Genomic DNA, 22,371 nt, shown 5'->3' on the forward strand with positions numbered 1-22,371 from the left:
CAATAAAATCGGCCTTGCACATACTGTGACGCTGACCCAGGAGAGAGCAGCCATCTGCATGGGTCACCTTGGGGGCAGAGATGGAAGCCTCGAAGGGCTAGGATTCGCCTGGCCCGGGTCTGTCTTTGTCAGCGGGTGACTCATGCTAAGATGTGTGTGTAGCCCTGTCCGGGTGATCGCATCTCTTCCTTTGAGCTCATCCTCCCGTGGCACCAAAATAATTGTCCTGACGCACGGTGAGGCCGGTGACTGCTGTTAACAGATGTAATAATGGAAAAAACTGTACATTTTGGCTAATGTGGAAAAAGACATCAATTTAGCCATAAATGTGTCACTGACTTCATGGAAAGTGTATTCACACAAGCAAGTGAAAAGCACTATTAAAATGCTTCGTGACTAATTTTTAAATGAGGCTTTACCAAAAATGATAAATCTTGATGCTGTTGAGTACCTAGATCCCAAGGAAGTGACTCTATTAAAATCCATATAATGTTGTACAATCAAATGTCCTAATTACTGACAATCAAACACACTAGAATAAGAATATTAGGTAAATAGGATTGCCAGGGAGAATGGAAACGTCTAGATAACTCAAACTCTAGATCTCTGACTCACCACTATGAGGGACAATTATTTTTCAAGTTGGGTGTAAAGGTAAAAAGAAAAAAAAACTGTACCTTTTGGAAAATATAAAATCCAAGACTCAGCCAACACTCATTGTGTGTCTGAGTGTGCACACGGAATATCCCAGCATTGCCTGGTTTTGAACCAAGGGAAACCTTGTTTCTGCATATTTTTGGACTCCTTTTCTGAACTCCTGAGCCTTACTTCCGTTTCAAAGGAACAATGGAGGCACCGGTTCTGAATTTAATACCATATTTATTAAAGTGTTTTTATCAACAGACTTTCTCCAGAAAGTTCTGAGTGTGTTAACACAGCAGGCACGTTGGCTTCGAAGTTTGGCGCCTGGCAGTGCACGGAGCTGCACCTCCCCCTCACAACCCTGCCCCCGCCTCGAGGGTTGGTTGGGTAGGACCCATAACCAGCCTCCCCGACGAAACGGCTCAATAGAAATTTTGGCTCCTTCTGATTTAAACGTTCTGAGTTCACAAGGATGTCGGTCTGTGACAAGCGTGGCTCAGGCCCCCCGTCTGCCCTGTCGGTCCGAGGCGCTGAACTGGAGTCCCTGTCTGCAGCCCCTCCGCTGCGCGCCACACTGTTTGCACCGGGTGCCCTTTGGTTATTCTCGGAGTCATGGCACGCTCTCCGTAGAGACGCTGGGCTTCTGCAGACAGGGGAGGGGGGCTCTGCTGCCTTCGGGGGACGCTCTTCGCTGCTCCGCAGACCCGTCCGGCCAGTCTGGTCCGGGGCAGGCGCGTGCTGCCCCGGGTGCAGGAAGAAGCTCCGGGGCGGAGCGCTCTGCATCCCAGGTGCCTTCCCTCGGCCCTGGAGGCACGGGCAGTGGTGGATGTGTGGGAGGGGGAGCACGAATCCCTCGGGGGCCGGCTGTGCCGCCTTCAGAGGGGCCACGCCGTTCTGGACGTGCACAAAGTTGCTGGCACACGGGTGGCACGCGCAGTCACCCATCTGTTGGCAAGCATGTGGGCTGTATTTCAAAGGCTTATAGGTGTGTGGGCAGCTACACCTCTGGTTCACAGAGCAGAGGTGCCGCACGGCGTGCTGTTCCAGAGAGGAATGCGCCGAGGCGGAGCTCGAATCGCTTCTGGTGCTTTTGTTGGGTTCGCGGTTGTAAGCTGGGTGCACGGGCGCGCCTGGGTGCTTCGCCTGGCTGGGGAGGAATTCAGCGCAGGTGTGGGCCTCTTCGTGCACGGTCTTCTCGGAGGCAGGGCAGCTGTGGGCCGCCAGGGGCTCTAATTCATAGAACTCGTGCTCCACGTCAGATTTCTGGCCCCTGGGATCCAAGTGGTAAGCGTTCAGGGTGTGTGTTTTGCTTTGTCCCTTGTCGCCAGGACTTGTGGACAAGGCATGGGCGAAGGCACGGCACTGGAGTTTCTTGGGTAAAGGGATCTGGCCACAGGTCCCCTGCGGCCCCAGGCACCGGCACAGGCACTGGAAGAAGAAGGTGGCGAAGGCCCAGCTGACGCACATGATCAGCATCATGAAGGTGCCCAGCTGGGTGTAGGCCAGGACGGTGGACGGCATCATCATGGCGCCGGCCACGAAGGTGGTCAGGGCGGCCATGGCGATGGCGGAGCCCATGCGGCTCAGGGAGAAGACCACCTTCCCTTCCCGGTCGGCGTCCGGGGCCAAGCGGTAAGCCACCCCATAGTGGACGGCGAAGTCCACGGACAGGCCGACCGCGACGGAAATGGTGACGGACTCCAAGACATTGAGCTCCCAGCCCAGCAGGACCAGGGAGCCGACCGTGACAAATATCGTGCCGGCTATGGAGAGGATAGCGTACAGGCTTAGGACGATGTTCCAAGTGGTCAGCAGCATGACGATGAAGGCCACGGCCACGGACAGCCCCATGGCGATGAGGGTGCCGTCGGAGAGGCTGTCCTGCAGGTCGTAGAACTCCAGGTTGCTGACGAACCAGCCGTGACTGAGGCCCTCGGGGGCGGAACTCAGCTCGCTGGAGATCCAGGCGTCCACCTCTTTGTAGAACTGGCGCATCTTCTCATAAGCCAGGGTGAAGAGGTAGGTGCTCTGGAACTCTAAGACCACCGCCCTGATGGTGTCGTTGAGGTCAAACCTCGGCCCCGGGGTTTTGCTGTCCAGGTGGTACCCCGTGCTCCTCTCCAGCTCCATGATGGCCCTCTTGATGCACAGCTCAAAAACCTCCTGCTTGTAGGGGAAGCTCCAGCGGCTGCAGCACGGGTACAGGGCCGGCTCGTCACAGTCCTGGTTTTCCATCCAGCGCTTGAAGGTCTCGATGAAGCAGCTGGTGAAGTCCTGTTCGTCGGTCTGGTGAAAGAACGTCTGGTTTCTCAGCTTTTGACAGAAGTGCAAGATCCAGACCTGGGAGGCGGGGCTCGCGATGTTGAAACTGCGGTCCAAGGTCAGCTTCCCTTTGCTCTTGGGGTTTAGGGGGTTGCCGTTGTCCTCCGGGGACACGCCCCAGATGACCGTGATGGGCATGTGGAGCTCCTCTCCGTGGTGGACGCGCTCAAACATGAAGAGCTTCTTGTACTCGGCGTCGTAGCGCTCGAAAGGGTGCGAGGGCCTGAAGACCTGGAACTCGGACAACTCCAAGGAGGGCAGCTTCATCTTGGGGTTCACGCACACGATGTAGGCCCCGCCCACCGTCAGGGCCAGGAACCAGAACAGCCAAAGGTAGCGAAACTTGATGACGATGCAGGGCAGCACTTTTTCGAAAAATATCCGAGAGGCTTCCGAAACGGCGAAGAGGACCTTGTGGCATTTCTGCCAGGCCGCGGTCCAGCAGCTCTTGTTCTCGTAGATGTGCTGCTGGGGCTTCCTGAAGCACGTGAATATGTTGAGGAGGTACCGTTCGTGCAGCACGACCACGGCGGGGAGCCACGTGACCATCAGGATGTAGTTCACCAGGATCGCGGTCCCCGCGTACACCCCGAAGCACCTGATGGCTGTGATGTTGCTGACGTAGTTCGCGTAGAAGGCAGCCGCGGTGGTGAAGCTGGTGACGAACATGGACAGGGCGGCGTGGTGCAAGGTGACGCTCACGGTTTCCGAAGTCAGGGCGTGCGGCTTGTCGAACTTGGTGTAGTTCCAAACGTCGCACAGGACGAACGCGTCGTCCGCCCCGATGCCCACCAAAATAATGAGCGCGGTGAGGTTCATGAAGGGGAAAAACTCGAAGTTAAAGACTATGCGGTACAGAAAGTAGGACACAATCAGGGAACTGATGATTGCGAACATGGTCATCAGCGTGATGAACATGGACTTGGTGTAGACGCACATGACAAACAGGACGATCAGAATGGCTATGGCGGGATACACGGTATCCATCAGGAGGTAATCCTGGAACAGGCTGTGTTTGATGCCGAACTCGATCCCCGTGACGGTGGTGATGCCATCGGACGAGTTCCAGTTCTCGAAGTTGTCCAGGTAAATGTTCATCATACTCTCTCCCTTCTCGGTGGGAGAGAAGAGCATGCTGTACTTCAAAGACGGCGCGGCAGAGTCGCCGGTCTTCGGGGTCATAAAGTCTTTGTCCACCAAGTAATGGAGGATCTGGTACACGGCGTTGTACTTGGTGCACTTCCGCGGCACGTGGGTGCACTTGAGCTGGTCCTTCCTTCTGGCCGCCGTGTCCCAGCAGTCGGGCTCCAGGGTGCCGTTCTGGTAGTGCTTGGCACAGGTCCGAAGCAGCTTCAGGGTGTGGGACACGTCCCGCTCCACGATCTTCTGGCAGGACGACCGGTTGTTCAGGATGGCGATGTAGTTGCCCAGCGTCCAGCTGGGGCAGCAGGAAGCGGCCGAGGTCCTCTGGCAGAGGTCGCCAAACTGGGGGTGGGACCTGATCTGCGGAGAGAGAGACAGGCGGAAGGGCTGGTGTTTAAAACAGGGGCACTCAGAGGGTGGCCCCGAGGGACAGCGAGTTATGGGAGATGAACGGCCACCCTCTGGAGTGAGCTATGGCAGGATGCTCGCTAGGTTCCTTGATTCTGAACAAGAAGGCACTGTGTGGGGACGCCATAGCCGCATGAAACACCTTCAACCAGTGCTACTTCGGTTTAAAAACGAGACAGGATTGATGCCTCTTTGGTGAGCAGGCCTCTTCAAAGTCACTTTAAAGAGCCATAAAGTGGGCAGTCTGGGCAGTTTCTGCAGGTACACCCACAGGGTTAATTAACAGAACAACTGTCCGATTGATTTATAAAACGAATGGGTGGCTTTGCCTAAAAATTCTGGTTATCAGCATGAATTTGGGGTGATGAAGGTGTTACAGCTGAATCAGCTTAGTTGGAAGTAACAGGACAGACCCTGCAAAACTGCTGAAAAGTGACAGGGAAACCAGAATCGCTGACGTCAAAGACGCAGAAACAAAACTGTTTCCTGAGATATATACAGTGGTGGCCAAAAGCAGGTCTACAGTTGTACAAAAATGCAATAACTGATAAATAAGAACACGGGAGTAAACCCTGTGTTTTGCGTACTCACAACTGTAAACCCACTTTTGCCCACCTTGTTCTGTGCCTGTTTTTTTAAATAAACACATACGACTAACAAAATAAATAAACCCTTTGGGGAGAACTTTCTCTTTGGTAAGAACTTTCTCCACCGGTGCTCTCTCTGCTGCGTACTAGCAAGTGTGACAATTCCAGATTCCAGGTGGATAGCATGTCACTCAGGACACTGTTCCTACAGAAGGCTTTCCTGCTGATGGCTGTGCTTGCAGAGAATTGAAAACCTGTCCCAGAGCCAGGTCTGGCATTCTTCCTGTAGAGGAGGAAGCCCGCCCCGTCCCACTGCCTTCAGAATCCGCAAGCGACATGGGCGAAAGTAAGAAGTACTCCCCTTCCCTCGAGCCTGTCCAGAAACGTCTAGAAGTGCCAGAGCTAAAGACCGCCCACTGCTATCAATCTCCCTCGTCTCTGTTGGTCAAAGGCTGTTCCAGGGAGGAAACTCCAAAGTTCAGGAAGGGGGCGAGTATTTTTTTTTCTAGTAGAATTAACACCACCCTTGATCTTAAATCCAGGAGGCTTTATCTATCACGCGTTGAAACACCTCCTCAAAGAGAAGATGTTGGCATTAATCATCTCTTTGGAACTTAGACCCAGGCAGAACCAGGTTGTGTGTAACCTCCACACGCCGTTAAGTTTCGGGGGAGTCAAGAGTTATATGTGGGTTTTGGACAGCACAGGGGCTTGTTGTTCAAGGGTCAGCTGTATTTTATTGGGACCAGTCCCAGGGTTGAGGTGTAGCTAGAATGAGACTGGCCATGTATTGGCAACTGGTGAAGCTGGAGATCTGCATGGGAGAAATTATTCAATCACACCACGTCTGCACCTGGTAGAAAATTTCCATCATAAAAAGTTGTTGTTTTTAAAAATACTCTCCTGGGGTAAAGAAAATGAGCCCAAAGGGTTATTATTCAAGCGTCCTAAATTAATGTTTATTTTAACAAACCCTTAATTTTTAAGGTCACTTTTTAAAAAGATTTTATTTATTCATCTTTAGAGGGGAAGGGAAGGAGAGAAGGAGAGAAATATCAATGTATGGTTGCCTCTTGTGTGCCCCCTGCAACCCAGGCGTGTGCCCTGACTGGGAATTGAACCGCGATCTCTTAGTTGGTAGGCCCATGCTCAATCCACTGAGCTACATACACCAGCCAGGGCTTTTAAGGTCACTTTTGAAGAGCAATAGTTACTTGACATTTCACAAAACAGGCTAATTCGTATTTAGTTGTTTCCAGGTTAGAACGTTCACATATGCTAAACCAGGGGAAATAGAACCACCTGGCGAATGACAGGAAACCGGAGAACACCTGTCCCGTTTTCACGGCCCATGACCAGCCTCATCCCTACAAAGAGAGCTCACACGGGCCCCTGGAGTCAGCCTGGGTAACCGAAAGAAAGGTAAAGCAACCCCGACGTCTGACCGTTCTCAGATGGAGGAAAACGAATTGTGTCCATTATGAAACCCAGGATCAGCTAGAAGGAACTATTTGTAGCTGATGATATACAGGGTCCAGCAAAAATAACACCCCTTTGGTGTTATAAAATCTTTTACTACAAAATCATAAGCATGACCTTCTGTAACATAACAGTATCATGCCCAAGCACACCGTAGGACATTTTAGGTGAAATATCCAAAAGAAAACTATAAATTATTACACCCGTATAATCATTGCCCGACCAACCACACTGAAGCAGGCTGTACCCTCTGCTGGACCCTGTATATAAGAGACGAAAAGAGAAAGGGAACAATAGGGCTGCCAGCTGGGACTGGGAAGGAAAGCTCAGGACCCTGCCCTTGAATAACCTTCACAGATAACAGCAGGGTTTGGTGTGTGTGACCGAAGATTAGCAAGCTGGCTGAGATAAACAGACCACACCCTCCTTTGATGGCTGCAATTGAAAATGCGTGCTCGGAAGCCGCTGGAGAGCCAACCCTCCAATGCGACATGGGGCTGGCTGACGTGCAACCTCTGTAAACCAGTGTTCGGGGACACTTCAGGGGAAGACATAAGGACAGAGAAAGGGCTTCGTGACCGGCACATTTTACAGAGTCGAAAGCTAGAGCCCTGATCACCGGAGTCTGAAGGGATGGAGCGTGAGGAAATGTCTCGGCTCTCAGCAGTGAGGCCACATGTCCCCATCCATCCATCCGTTTGAAAGAAAGAACACTTATCGACACCTCTACAGAGTGAATAGGCACAGTGGTCCTTGCTCTCAAGTCGCTCACAAGTGTGGCAGGGAAATCAGACAAGACAGTCAATAATTCTAATGCCACCCGAGAAGTGCCACACTATGTGGCAGGGCCTGTGTGAACCTGAGTGACTGGGTGTGAAGGGACAGTGGCCCAGACTCCGCTGTCTGTGACTGAGACCGCCAACCGCCGAGTCCTGTATTATCCCGAGGGGCTTACAGAGATTGGCAAGTGGGTGTATCTTCAGGTATATTTCTCCCATATTGTGGGGAAAGGAGTTCACCGGAACGATTTCAAAATCTTTGATGTTCATAAACATCAGAACGGAGTGAGAGCGATTCCTCATAACTCTCGTGAGCCCTCTAACTCTTCATTCTAGGCATTCACAAATTGGTTAGGAGGTCATGTTGCTTCTGCGGTTATAACATGTCTTTGGACACTTCCTAGTCAGATAGTCAGTCGCAGGGTGGAGCTGGCTTGAAATAGGGGGTAAAGGAAGAGGAGAGCAAAAGACGCAACCAGCAGAGTTTGAAATCATACCGTAACTTTTCAAACCAGTAGCTAAGTTGGAGATATTTTCAGCGGCTGAGAAAAAACTAAAGGGAACAAAACTAACCCCTAATACCAGCTTCCCTCCCCAAGGGACCACAGGCCTCACACATGGGAGGTTTAAGGGATCTAGGGAGAAAAGAACAGGGATCCCCAGCCTGCCTAACACAAGAATCAGGAAACACGCTTCTGGGTCCTCCAAGCTTCAGGGGGGTCCCAGCGGTCCCTAAAAGTAACCCTAGAAAACAGGGTTTTAGGCACCACATTCAAATCCCTTTTCTCAGCCGCTGAGACTAGAATACAAAGGCACTAGCCTGTGGTAGAAATAGAATTCAATTTAACAGCTTACAATGACAACCTTGCCCTCTAAGGTAGAATTGGGGGACCCTGATTACTGACTTATTCATTTATCGGAGTGGCTCTGTAACTGGCTAGACCACTCATTCAGACATTGGGGTTGGGTCTGTGCCTCAACTTTGCACAAGCAGACCCCATGCTGTGGTGGTCTCGCTATGGATGGCCAACTTGAACTCCTAGCTATCCAGTCCTTAGGGTGAGCCAGTGGAGAAAAATACTCAGAGCAGAGTGCAGACATCCCTTTACATAGCCCACACCTGGCAATGCATTAAAGCCACTAGAAAGCCACATGTTTAGATTTCTTTGCTTTAGTCCCTGACAGAGAGCTTTTGCTGTAATATTTTCCTGCTACCAACCTACCTGAGATAGGGCCTACCCATCAGCTAAGCATCATTCCCAGGCCTCTTGTACGCAGGCTATGGGGGACCTTGCGCACAAGACCATGCTTTTTTGACGAAGGCTTTAAGGAATGGTTCTTTCCTGCCTTAGTACCAGGGGCAGCTGGGCTTCTCCCAAGAAATAAACTGGTTACCCCACTTACAGGACTTCCATCAATGATCGTGAGTTCCTTCTTGCTCGGGCTGTCAGGGGGAATAAGGACAAGTCTGGTGTTCGCCACCAGCAAGTGGACAGGATCATGAGGACTGTGTTCCTGGAGGTTAAATCTCGTCCTGAGCTTCAGGGTTTTCCTCCCACTATTTTCCCCACCTGTAATGCATTCAACCTGTTTATCGTATCTGTTCTGTCAAGCCTTTTCGTAAGCTGTCTATTGATGCTGATTTTATTAATCTGATCTACATGAAAATGAGATTACATATGAAACAGCGCATTGCTGTCACCGAGAGCTGTCCCGGCAGGCCACTGCCCCCTGGCTTTTGGGCTCTCCGAGTCCATCAAGGATAAATAGCCGGCTCTTTGAAAAGGATACTTATTCTGGGCCATGCTGACTCCTTGAGGTTCATGTGAGTGGGAAATGGCATATGTCGTACAACTGAACAAAAACGGGGTCTTATCTTCTGCATTCGAGGAGCCCAGGGCACGGTGAGTACAAGCACAGGCTGGAGTTAGGCTTGGCTGAGTTCAGATCCTGCATTTGCCATTTACCACCCATGTGGGCAAAATAATAGTATTTAATTTGCGACACTACCACGCGGATGAGTAATAATTCAACGGATGATGAAAGCATTCATTCAGAAGTTTAGAACACTTGCTGACAGAAATCAACAACACTGAAAAAACATCCGCTTTTAGTCGATTGTGTAGATTCAGCCACTCCAGAATCTGCGGGGGAGGGAAGGTCCGAAGATCAACTGGGAAGGTAGGAGAATTAGAACTGGGAGGTGTGGAAGTGAATGAGCTGTTCTCAGCCAAGGTGTGATTCTCCAGGTGGCAGACCAGGCTCACAGGCCCACGGGGAGTGATGTCAGGTACTGAGCATACATAGTAAGTACTGTACATATCTACTACTGTAGAGCTAACTTTCTACGTAAGAAGGGTGGTAGCCTGTGGCAAGGAGAAATACATTCCTTGCTTCCAAATAATGAGCTGATCACTGTGGAAGAGGAGAAAATATGGCAAATAAAAACTGACCACTGATGCAGAAACGGTTGTGGTGTTTATAGGTGGTTTGTGCCCTTGGTCTGTTTCAGTGATTTTCAATCTTTTTCATCTCATGGTGCAAGTAAACTGATGACTAACATTCTGTGGCACCCAATCTGATAAAAGAAAGGTATAACTTCGATGCATTCATACTGGATAGATGGCTATTATCGTGTTGGCTGTTGTCATTTTAAATTCGACAACCTAAGGGAAAAGAGGTCAGTGCCCCTGACTAAATAGTCAGGCACTGCATGTTTTAAAAATTCTTGTGCCACACTGGTGGAAAATCGCTGCTCTCTTTGGAATTGGACAGAGAAAAGCTGGTGCTCGTGGGAAATCCTGATAGATCCGTCAATGGGGTGGTTATTTGCAAAATGTATAAACAGCCTCTCAGAGTGTCACCCGCTAGCTAAGCTGGGTAAGCCATGCAGTTCTTGGCAGGCGCTTCCATCAGCAGGACAAGACTGCTGGTCTGGGGGCCTCAGAGTCCTTTCTGCCGTGTATTCCATTAAGAAACTCTGTTGTTAGAACAGGCGATTGTGCTGAACTGTCAGACCAGCTGTTAGCCTTGCAATGTGACTAGACTTTCAACTAACTAAGTAGTGATTTTGCGTCTTAGAGCTCCTTTTCTGCCCAGTTACTGTGCTTGGACAGGTCCATGAGTGACATCGGACAGCAGTTTCTGCCCCTGAACATGGGGAACAGACAGCTCCTCTCAGCCTAGAGGCTGCCTTTGCAGGTTCTGGGGCTGACAGAGAAGAGGAAGACTGGAGACCTGAGTCTCTCTGCATCCGTCTTCTCCGGCAGCAGGGCAGCAAGGTGTTCAGAGTTCAGGCCAATCTGGATTGGATTACCCTGGCCATTTATAAAGATACTGTCTTTATACTCTTTGATGTCCTTCTCCCCAGCTTGCACCCTCAATTTTCCTTTGAGGTCTCAGGCCCAAAGGACCCACTGATGGCTGGAAAGACAGGCATTTCACTGGGTAATTAAGATGCTGACAGTTGCCTCGGGGGAAGTGCAGTGAACAATGGAAGCAGATTAGGAAAGAAAATATGACAAAAGAAGAAAAAAAAGTCTTAACTATTATCCTGAAAGGAAATCCGCTGTGAAAGAATGCAAAAGACTATCATGGACAAAGAACAGGAGAGCGAAAGAAAAAAGTCCTTTATTAAAGGAAGAAGGTCTGTTCAGGGCGGGGAAACACCGGGACGCTTTGATCCTGGGATTGAGGAGACCGCGGAGCTGGCCTGCTGGTGTTCACTCCTCAGCAGGTCAGCCCCGTAAGTACCCCCATCCCATCCGACCCTGGGCTCAGCAGTAAGAGGCGTTCCAAAAACATCGCCTTATTTGCACTACACACATTTCAGCTTTCCTTTACGTACCCTTGAATTATCTACATTGCACATCGATTTAATTGCTGGTAAATTCCATAATGTCTCTCCTCCAGCGGAAGTAAATACTACTCTGGAATATCGGTCACCTGGTGATAGGAAAAAAGAAAAAGTGTTATAAATTATTCCCATATTTCATAAGACTTGGCTTGTAGAAGCAGTACAGGCTGGGAAACCACATGGACAATTCATTAGCTGCAGGGGAGCCTCGCCTTCGAAAAATTCCAGGAGAAAAAAAATATATTAAAAAGGTGATGCTATAATATTGTCTTAGCACAAAGCTTTTGTCTACTTACTACATCTTAAAAATCATAGGAGTTTCATAACAAATGCATTTTGGATCAGACTCTAATTGGGAAGCAACAGCCATAAGAACTTTCAGCAGGCAGTTAATTAAACGTCTGCACCTTCATTTCCCAACACATTGCCACAATGGTACATAAAATCAAAAAACGATGCACCAGGGAATGTCAAGAATGGATTATACGGATGTTCTCTTTGGCAGCTAACTGGAGAGGAAAGACGACAGGTGATCAATTTAAAAGCACTAAAAAACGTAACTAAGTGCAGACTGCTGGCCAGGGGGGGGTAACGGCCACCCCCCACATCCTTGGTGAGAGCCCGCTCTCTCTGCTACACCAGTGCAGAAAAGATATCTTAAAAATCATACTAAAATATGTTTCTAAATAAGGGATGTTTTGTGATTTCTGGAAAGGGCCTGGCCTTTGGAGTTAGAACTGGGTGTGACTAGGTCCTGTCATTTCCTAGTGGGGTGACCTTGGGCAACCCACAGCCTCTCTGAGCTTTGGTTCCTTACTGGTCAAACGGAGAGTGCAATACCCGTCTCAAACAGTTGTGAGAATGAAATGCAGTGATTAAAAAACAGGTGCTCACGATATATGGTTTCTGCTGCCTTAGCTGTTACAACAAATCTGAACCAAGTCCAACAAAGTAGGCTAGTTTTACACGATATAAAATGCCTCACTGTCCTAACAAAGAAAATCCACCTACAGACTTAGGAATATAGCTGTAGGAGATGAACTTTGTTCCTGATTATGAAGTTCTCTTTAGTAAGCTCTTGTCTTCATCAAATGGCTATTCTCTTATGTGGATTGATGTACACATAGAGGTAAGTCTTGTAGAATGTTTCATTTTACTAGAGTTGGAATTGACTTTTTCAGGGTGGAACCTGCTACTTAGGAGACAAATATTTAGTGTTGACTACTGAAATACAAACAAGACTATATTTCAGCAATTTGCTGATGTTCTTCCTGGTTAAGGTATTAACTACCAGGTAGATGCTGGTTAAGCAATATATATATATATATAACACCCTGAGAGAAATAAACAACCAGAACATGCAACTAACCAGAGCCCAGCTTTTTTCCATGAGAGACAAAAAAAAAAAAAAAAAGAATCTTCCAATGCTTCCTGGGATCACTATAAAATTCTTCCTGGTGTCCACGTGCTATCTCTCTATTACTATATGGTGAAACCCTGTTCCAAACAAAGACTCCAAGGCTTGGCAAGATCCAGAAACCTCAAAGAGCCCATCAGGGCCTCTAGTGATCAGAATATACACACTGCAGAGAGATTTTCAACAACCACCAAAAAAGCTGAAATCAAGAGAGCTGCCAAAAAAAAAAAAAAAAAAAAGAGAGAGCTGCCACGTTAATATTCACTGTCAGAAGGTAACATCCACGATTCGTCATTCCTAATCCAGGCCTAATCAATGACTCGCACACTTGTACGTGCTTCCTCTGGGTCCCGTACTCCTTCCTCCAGGGTGGCCGCAGGGCGGTTAGGCCAACTCTAGGCTGCAGAGGCTTTTTCGTGAATTTGCTGCCAACGTTGAACTCTGGATTCCTGACCTCAGGGAAGTTCTTCCAGTATCTGGGCTCTTGTCTCTTTGAGGGCTCCTTCTGCAAAGGAGCTATTGTTCTTCATTTCCCCACCACCCCCATCGCTTCCTCCTGTCTTCCGCTGCCAGCCTCACTGTTCAGTGGTTGGCATGATGACCTAGGTCCCCTGAGACACTTCACATTTTGGACTTACTTCTAGCTTTGATTTTGGTCATTTCTCTACCTCTAATGCCTAATGACAAGGCAGGCACAGAGAAGGCTATCAATATATGCATTTTAAGAATGACTTAAAGTTTAAAAAATATATTTTGGGTTATACGGTAGAGTATTCCAGGGATCAGTCCCAAAATATGTACTTTTTACTTGAGCTTTTTTTTTTTTTTTTAAATAGCAGGAGGAATTTTAAAAAGCAACTTGAAATTTTGGGCCAGGTCAAGAATTTTATTCGATTTATATCTTCCTTAAGAACTAACTATAACTTCATCATCTCTTTCTTATTCATTTTCGCTCTAGGTAAATACATTCAGATTAGTGGCTGGCTGACCTGGAGAAGTAAGAGGACAAATTAATTAAACTAAAGCCTCTTTAAGGAAGATGGGGATAGCGAGGCTGTGTGATGAGCCACACACATCTATGGGTCCAGATTTTAATCACGTTCACTGCTAAGAAGCCAGGGAACCCCAGAGGGGCTCAATCCCCCACGAATACCACTCACTTGGAACGTCGCAGAAAAAGCTGTCTTTGTGGAAGTTCCAGTCAGCTTCTCTTTTTTCTCTTTCGTAATGATCATCGGACCACCGATCATCCCGATGGCTGAAACGGAACAAGTCGGCCTTCAGTAAAGCGCTAGCTGTTTCAGTTCGCATGCCCGTAACAACATCCTCAAGGTCATGGCCTACGGAGCACTTGAAATTAAGCTAGAAGGATTAATACAAGCCACAGACATTCATTTTCTCACTTCTGGGAAGAAAAAAAAGCTCCAAACCCTCATTTTTTTCATCCTCATACAACAAACTCTTACTGTGACGATGACAATTGAAACAAGATTCTGAGCCACACACATTTTCCACGGAATCTTTTTCCTCAGGCAGTGTTTAAACGCGGAGTTCAGTAAGCAATGTTTTGTCTGAAAGTTAATAAATAATTACCTTTTGGCTTGCTCATCTGCATATTTAAAGGGGTAATTGGCTAGTGTTGCTTTGTATCCTGTATTTTTCACCATGTTATTCCATGTGACCAGTCTCTGGCCTATTGTCGTCCCTCTGGGTTCAAAACCCTACGGCAAAGGAATCACAAATTCCTGTTAGTGTACTTTATTCCAGGCTAGGGGCAGTTACAGCCGCTTGGAGAAGCAGCCTCAAGGTGAATAGCTTTCAACAGAAAATACAGACATTTCTCACGGCTACTCCAGACGTGACCGGCACTAAAACAGGAGGAACTGACGTGACACCATCACCTGTTTACTGGGACACGCCAGTCTGATTCTTTGTTCTGTTACACATCTCAGGAAAGAGGGGAAGAAAATTATGGGAGACTTCTCTTTCAAGTCAATACTTTTATGTTATGAAATATTATGGTGAAATTCATGGATATTGTACATGCTAACGATGCTTTACAAAGAGGCCATCGTTATCCCGCTCACCTCTTCCTCATCATTCCACTGTACGGGAACATCTACTTCAGAGGAGACCCTGCCGTCTCCTAGTGATCCTGAAATTCCTCTAACTTCTTTGAGGGGAAACAGAGAACAGTTTAAAGACTGAATGAAAACCTTTCTGTCGTACGAAGATTCTCCAATTTCTTGCTTTTTATTATAACTTAAACATGGGAACTGAGAAGCAGAATTTCCAGATTCCTCATGGTGAGCACACTGCTTGACTTTTTAAGAACCGGAGACTATGGACAAGGCATGTCTTCACTTGGCAGAAAGAGAGGTGTGTATACTAAGGACTTGAGAAGGCTTTAGAAAAAATGGGACCCTCAGTAACATAATGCGATCTAAGTAACACTAACCCAATTTTTCTGAGTTGGTTCTGGGCTAAAGCACACAGGGAAACCATTTCTGCCGGCCCCGCCCTCCTTACCAGCAGTGGGTCGGAGAAGTCGGGCAGCTCCGGTACCAACACTCCAACCAAAGCACAGGCCACAATAAGCACCGTGCACATGCCCAGGACCACCACGGGCCAGTCGGCTATCAGGGCCGCGTAGCTACAGAGCAGAGAGAAACCACAGATCAGGCTTCTTAAAACACCGGAGAGATTCCTGCTCCCTAAGAGAGCCGTTTGTTCAATTCTCATACTTCCGGCCCAGGACAGGTATTCAACAGTGCAAGATCTGATGAGATTGTAAGTATTCATATGGAGTTGTCACTGGAAGTAACAAGGTCACTGTCCTCTCGTGTCTTAGAGGTGAGCGGCAGTCACGTGGCACAGGCTGTAGGGAGTCAGGATATTGTCTTTTTTGACAAATAACGTTTTTTGTCTATATCTACGCCTGGGGAAGGAAAACTCTAAAATCTACACTCCCTAAGTGGAAAGAACATGTATTTTAACAGAGGACCCAAACTCCTTGCCGTCTCTTCCAGAACTTTGGTTGTCTGGCTTTTCTCTTTCTTCATACTCTCACTCTGTAAACTCTGGCAAAAGAACTCAGCCCACAAACAGGTTCATGGAGTGTAAATCGTAAGAATAACTCAACAAAATCACAAATGTCCCACAAACCAATCCCTTTCCTTCTAGCCAAAGCTGGAACAAACACATCATCTAGACGGAGATGAAAGCAAAGCGTGGACAGGTGAGGTAACATGTTCAGAGTTGCCAGGCATTAAAAAAACAAAAGAAACACATGCAATGCACAGCATGACAGCTGTAGTTAATCATATTGTACGGCATATTTGCTAAAATAGTAGATCATAAAAGTTCTCATCACAAGAAAAAAATTTGCGTGGTGTTAAGAGGTTAACTAACTTCATCGTGGTATTCGTTTGGCAAATATATACAATATCAAATCATTATGTTGCACACTTGAATCTAATCTAATGTTACCTCAATTATATCTCAATAAAAAAGTCCCAAATCTTGGAACCCAGGTAGTCTGGCTTGAGGGCCTGGACTCTTAACCACGATGAAATCATCTTTTGCTTCAAGCACAAGAGAAATAAAAGACATCAAAGACTATACTTGCAAGGATCGTTTCTATAGTTCGTTAGAAGACATCACGAATAAGCCAACCTGCCACAAAGGTACCTTCCCCAAGTTCAATTTAAAAATGAAATTCCTAAGCCACACTATCAGTTCATTTTTCTTCAAGTCTGAATATTATTCACCAGACTAAATTCTGGATTTAAAAACTCACTAGGGAAAAAATTATGCTAGATAACAGGGAATAACCTTCTAACAATGATTCTGAATGGAATGAAAACACGTGGTTGTTCAAATGTAAACACCAAGTGGTCAGAAGCTTTTCGAATTTCTAGAACACACCCACTGCTTACATTCTTTATACTTTATTTCCTCCTCCACCAAATGCAAACTAGGATGAAAGAAACTGCTTTTGAAGCAAGCAAGTCCGTGGTCAATAGCACGCTCGAGACTTTCTCTTCATTGTTTCAGACCTAAAGAGGGCCTTTTACATTCTAGGCCTTTCAAACATCAGCCCTGCAAAATGAAAACAGCCTCAGGCTTATACAATTACTCATTACACTTCATTTCAAATGGATCGATTTTCTTTCAAATGAAACAGAAGTTACCCACTTTTCCGAACGTGTTACCAATAGGGGGCAGTGGGCCCCGACTTGCCTAGTTTTCATACCGAAGCTGAATTCACCCACATAATGGCTTTTTGTTCTGTGCTCTTGAAGAATCTGCACGCGCATGCTCAGCAACCTTAGAACCCTGCTGCGGTAACTGCTCTTCTTGCCTTGGGAAGCATTTGGTTTGGATTTTGCAGCGCTGCTCCATGCGACGTATGTGCATCGACGACACACGGAGACTTGATGCGCTGGTGACTTTAGCACAATCCTTCCACATGCAGTTAACCTCACTGCGTTACAAGTCCTCTTCCTCCCACAGGTGATTCCCAGGCTAACCTTGCCTAGAGACACCTGTTCGCGCCGAAGAAATGGAACCGCCACCCGGAGCACGTAAAACAGCTGCGGGTGGGGGAGGGGCCTCAGCTCCTGTGAGTGAAGTTTGCTCAGATGAGTGTCTCTCAGAAATGCCACAACACTGGTCTTCCTACTCTCTGCACTAGGGTATCACATAGCTACGGGCACTGCGTGGGAAACTGAAGTTTCACGCCCACTCTGAAACTCTGACAATGGCTGTCATATTAAGATAAAAATTGAGTTAAGCAGGAAAATTAACGGGGATGTAAAGGAAATTAAAAACGGCCAATAAAAGCTCACTGCTACGTTTGTGTGCCTGCTTCCACCCCTGTTGAGTCTGGGCCCAGGGTACACATTCTAACTAAGCTTAAAGAATGAAGTACTTGAACATTATTTTCTTTGGAAAGTGCACCACATGTACATGAGAAGAATTTTCAAAAGGACCACTCTTTTGACTATAATATGTTCTTCTGCACACCATACAATACTTGCCTTTTATCTGCCTGTTCTAAGTTTGGAAATCCTGAGACGATGCAACAGAATTGTAAATGTAGTTCACCTCTGCAACACCTGGGTTACAGTGGGTGGTCCCTCTCCAGTGAATGGCCAGGTGACGGTAGTCCCCGAGGCCCTCCTGCTGTCCCGGCCGCCCAGGTGAGGGCCCACAGGTTCACACTGTCTTCTCAACAGGTTCAGTGTCCAGCAGAACCCAGGTCTGCAGGGCTCTCCTCCTCCTCTAGGATGAGGAAGGGGAAGGAGCAGAGCGGGCGGCATGGGTTCGGGGGTGAGGTGCGGATCTGAGCCAGCCGACATGCTGCCTGCTGCCCGGGTCCCCATGGTGACTACAACGCTGGCCTTTTCACGAGCATCCAATGGGAAGTCCCCCAAATATACCCATAGATTCCCAGCCACCTTGACGTTGGGTTTACTCTGGAGCCAGATCAGAAATAACTGTTAAAATAAATAAACTAAGTGTCTCATAGGGCGAACTTATGCTCAAGTGACATCATATGGGGGCCTCTCTTAAATGGGCCACTTGTGTTACCATAAAACCCTCTATAGTGAATTTTCCTTTCTTAGTCTACAATTTCTGTTCTTTGCCCTTCCATGCCTTTCTGGACACACTGTTTTCTTTCTCCCCTTCCCTTCTGAGCAGACAGCCAGCCATGCTACAGAGTGTTAAGTGCCCTGCACGTACAGCCTTCTTTTCCTGACCAACCACCCAATCCTTAATCCCCTTCCAGCCGGGGTTTTGCTCTCACGACTCTCCCGAAACTGCCAAAATCAACTAACTGGTCCTGGTTTTCATCTTTCTGGACCTGAGCAATATTTAACCCCTTGGCTACCCCTTCCTAAAAATCTCATCTCGGGTTTCTCCTTTCCTATTTCCCTCAATAACTCTTCCTTCTTTCTTATCCTTTAAAGGTAAGCATTTCAGAATGTTAGGAATCCTAAGGTTTCCAGTTTCACAACTACTCCTGCTTTATTTTAAATGGATAGGTTTTCTTTCAAACGAACCAGAAGTTAGGCACTTTTACCTACAAAACAGCGGCATCAACTATCAATCTGGTGGGAAGAATGACTGAAACCTAAGAATCTTCACAACAGAAAACTGGACACCGAACTTTCTTGACTGCAAGACAATAGATTCATTCAGTAATTTGATTCCTATCGTAAGGAGGCAGGCAATTCAGGAGATAAAAAATTGGCAGGCATGGACGGATCTTGCCCTCAGTGAACTTGGAGTCTAATACAGAAAATCAGACAGGTACTCAAATACCTATGCGACCAGGTAAGCAGGGACATGTTTTCAGAGGGACAGGCAAAATGTTTTGTGAATTCAATGAAGGAAGAAATTACTCCCAGCTAGGGTGGGAAAGGGGAACTAGAAAAGGCATTTTCTTTTTTTTTTAAATATATTTTATTGATTATACCATTACAGTTGTCCTATTCCCCCCCTTCATTCCCCTCCACCCGCACACTCCCTCCCCCACTATTCTCCCCCCCTTAGTTTATAACCACGTGTCTCAATTTCTTAAGATTCTATATTTCCCCCACTATTCTCGCCCTCCCCCCTATCTATTTTCTACCTACCATCTATGCTATTTTCTGTGCCTTCTCCCCCCTTCTCCTCCTCCCACCCCCCTGTTTCTAACCCTCCATGTGTTCTTCATTTCTATGGTTCCACTCCTGATCTAGCTGTCCTCTTGGTTTGCTTTTGTTTTAGGTGTGGTTGTTAATAACTGTGTGTTTGCTGTCCTTTCACTGTTCATATTTTTCTTTCTTTTTTTAAAGATTTTATTTATTTATCTTTAGAGGGGAAGGGAAGGAGAGAGGGAGAGAAACAACAATGTATGGTTGCCTTTCATGCGTCCCCTGCTGAGAATTGGCCTGCAACCCAGGCATGTGTCCTGACTGGGAATCAAACTGCGATCGTCTGAGTCGCAGGCCCGCGCTCAATCCACTGAGCTACACCAGCCAGGAGCCATATTTTTCATCATCTTTTTCTTATATAAGTCCCTTTAGCATTTCATATAATAAGGGCTTGGTGATGATGAACTCCTTGAACTTGACCTTATCTGAGAAGCACTTTATCTGTCCTTCCATTCTAAATGAAAGTTTTGCTGGATAAAGCAATCTTGGCTGTAGGTCTTTGGATTTCATGACTTAGAATACTTCTTTCCAGCCCCTTCTTGCCTGTAAGGTCTCTTTTGAGAAATCCGCTGACAGTCTGATGGGTACTCCTTTGTAGGTGACTGTCCCCTTATCCCTTGCTGCTTCTAGGATTCTCTCCTTCATTTTAGTCTTGGCTAATGTAATTATGATGTGCCTTGGTGTGTTCCTTCTTGGGTCCAACTTCTTTGGCACTCTCTGAGCTTCCTGGATTTCCTGGAAGTCTATTTCCTTTGCCAGACTGGGGAAGTTCTCCTTTATTATTTGTTCAAATACGTTTTCCACTCGTGGCTGTTTCTTTCCCCCTTCTGGTACCCCTATAATTCGGATGTTGGAACGTTTAAAGATGTCCTGGAGGTTCCTAAGCCTCTCCTCATTTTTTTGAATTCTCATTTCTTCATTCCTTTCTGGTTGGATGTTTCGTTCTTCCTTCTGGTCCATTCCATTGATTTGAGTCCCAGTTTCCTTTCCATCGCTATTGGTTTCCTGGACATCTCCCTTCATTTCAATTAGTTTAGCCTTCATATGTTCCTCTAATTTGTGACTGTAACCTACCAATTCTGTGAGCATCCTGATAAATAGTGTTTTAAATTGGGCTTCTGAGAGCCTGGCAATCTGTTGGTTGCTTAGAGTTATTGGCTCTGGGACTTTGAGTTCTTCTTGCGCCATCTTTTGGGCTGTTCGTGCCTGTTCCGTAGCAGGATCAGAGCCCTAAAGTGTTCACTAGAGCGGGGCACTTCACTAAGTTGCTGGGTTGTGACGTTGTATGTGGGGGCGGGGTCAAAGAGGGACAATGGCTTCCCTCTGCCGCCTGCTGCCGAGACCCCCACCGGCACCGCAGCCACCACCGTCACCAGGCCCACACATTTCGTTCCACTGCACGAGAGTGTGCCACCGCTGTCAGCCCTCCACCACTGGGTTCGCCCCCTGGGGCCTGCGTGGTCCGTCTCACTGTGCGCGAATGTGCGACCGCGGTCAGTCTGCCCCACACACCGACTGGTTCCGGGCTGCCTGCGCTCCTAGGTCGGGGGATCTGTCCTGCCCGACCCAGCTCCGCTGCTGGCTCCGCCTCTCTTACCTTCCCCGTTGAATGGTTCGTAGCTGTCGGACTTCCGTATAATTCCATTTTCTGGTCTTTGGGTGTGTCCTAGTTCTCCAAAACTTTTGTTGTATTCAAACTTGGTTGTGGGAGAAGGCACAGTGTTTCCACCTATGCCTCCATCTTGGCAGAAGTCAAGGCATTTTCTTTTTTAAGAAGTTGCATTTATATGTGTAAATACTGAAATTAGGATTTTAAAATTGTCAGTATACCTGGCTGGCGTAGCTCAGTGGATTGAGCGCGGGCCTGCGAACCACACGATCGCGGTTTGATTCCCAGTCAGGGCACATGCCTGGGTTGCAGGCCAGTTCCCAGCAGGGGACTCCCAAGAGGCAACCATACATTGATGTTTCTCTCCTTCTCTCCTTCCCTTCCCCTCTAAAGATAAAATAACCTCTTCCCTTTATTTTTCCATATTTTTTTTGCAAGAATGGATAAACAAAATGTCGTTTATGCTTACAATGGAATGTCATTCAGCTTTAAAAAGGAAGGTCACTCTGCCATATGCTACCACATGGGTGACTTGGGGCGTTATGCTGAGTAAAATGTGTGAGTCCACTCATATGAGGCATCGGTCAAGTTCACAGAGGCAGGAAGGAGGACATGGTGGCCAGCAGGGAGGGAGGAATCAACAGTAATCTTTAATGGGGACAGAGTTACAGCTGTGCAAGATAAAGAAAGTCCTGGAGAGGGATGGTGGTGATGGCGGCATAATAACGTGAATGTACTCAATGCCGCTGAACTGAGCACTTAAAAATGGTCAAAATAGTAAATTTATGCTGTGCCTATTTTACCAAAATTAAAAAAAATAAACACTCTTTTAAATGGCAGAGGAATTCATGCATATTAAAGTTTATGTCATCATTTTCCTGCAAAAACAAGATCATTCTCCTAAGACAGGCTTGGGGGTTAGATATCTGAGCTTTTTTAGCAAGTGAATTTCGAAGATCACTTAGAGCTTTTTTGTTATACCTGGAACATCTGAGACAATACTTCTTATCAGAAACTTATCCATTCAAAATGTTGCTCTTCCACTGAAAACACAGAACTTTAAATTTCCATGTAAAAGAATACCTCCATCTTCATATAGCAACAGGCTTTTTAGGAAGGAACATAGCTAACCTATTTGGAAAAAAAATGTGCCACGAATTCAGCCATGGGAGTTGGCAGAATATTATCTCTCTTCTCAACCAGTAGGGCACCGAGAAGCCAATCCATTCTGGGAAGGAGCACAAAACAATCAGGCAAATGTGATTAAACACAAGCGGACTTGAAAGGCCGTCAAGCTACCTGGCGATTAGAACTGCTCTTAGAGATACAAGACTTCCTCAAGCAGCCAACTCAGGGGAAATTTATTTTTCCTTCATAAAGATATGACGAGGAAGGTGGAAATAACAGCAAAATGGGGAGAAAATA

At 47.1% G+C, this 22,371-nt stretch overlaps 1 protein-coding gene across 3 annotated transcripts in view; it reads right to left on the reverse strand.

The window, feature by feature from the left end:
* Window positions 1–862: 862 nt before the first annotated feature.
* DISP1 (dispatched RND transporter family member 1) overlaps window positions 863–22,371 on the reverse strand; it is a 138,210-nt gene continuing 116,701 nt past the window's right edge. For all 3 annotated transcript variants that reach the window (XM_037069551.1, XM_037069552.1, XM_037069553.1), the window contains 5 exons: window positions 15,163–15,286; window positions 14,227–14,354; window positions 13,794–13,891; window positions 11,208–11,305; window positions 863–4,467 (listed from right to left, as the gene is read on the reverse strand). In XM_037069551.1, the coding sequence (XP_036925446.1) occupies window positions 883–4,467; window positions 11,208–11,305; window positions 13,794–13,891; window positions 14,227–14,354; window positions 15,163–15,286 (4,033 nt within the window). In that variant the 3' untranslated portion in view covers window positions 863–882. The remainder of the gene's footprint in view (window positions 4,468–11,207; window positions 11,306–13,793; window positions 13,892–14,226; window positions 14,355–15,162; window positions 15,287–22,371) is intronic.

The sequence above is a fragment of the Sturnira hondurensis genome, unplaced genomic scaffold, assembly GCF_014824575.4.
Source record: "Sturnira hondurensis isolate 20B ecotype Veracruz unplaced genomic scaffold, ASM1482457v3 Scaffold0018525, whole genome shotgun sequence".
Lineage (NCBI taxonomy): Eukaryota > Metazoa > Chordata > Mammalia > Chiroptera > Phyllostomidae > Sturnira > Sturnira hondurensis.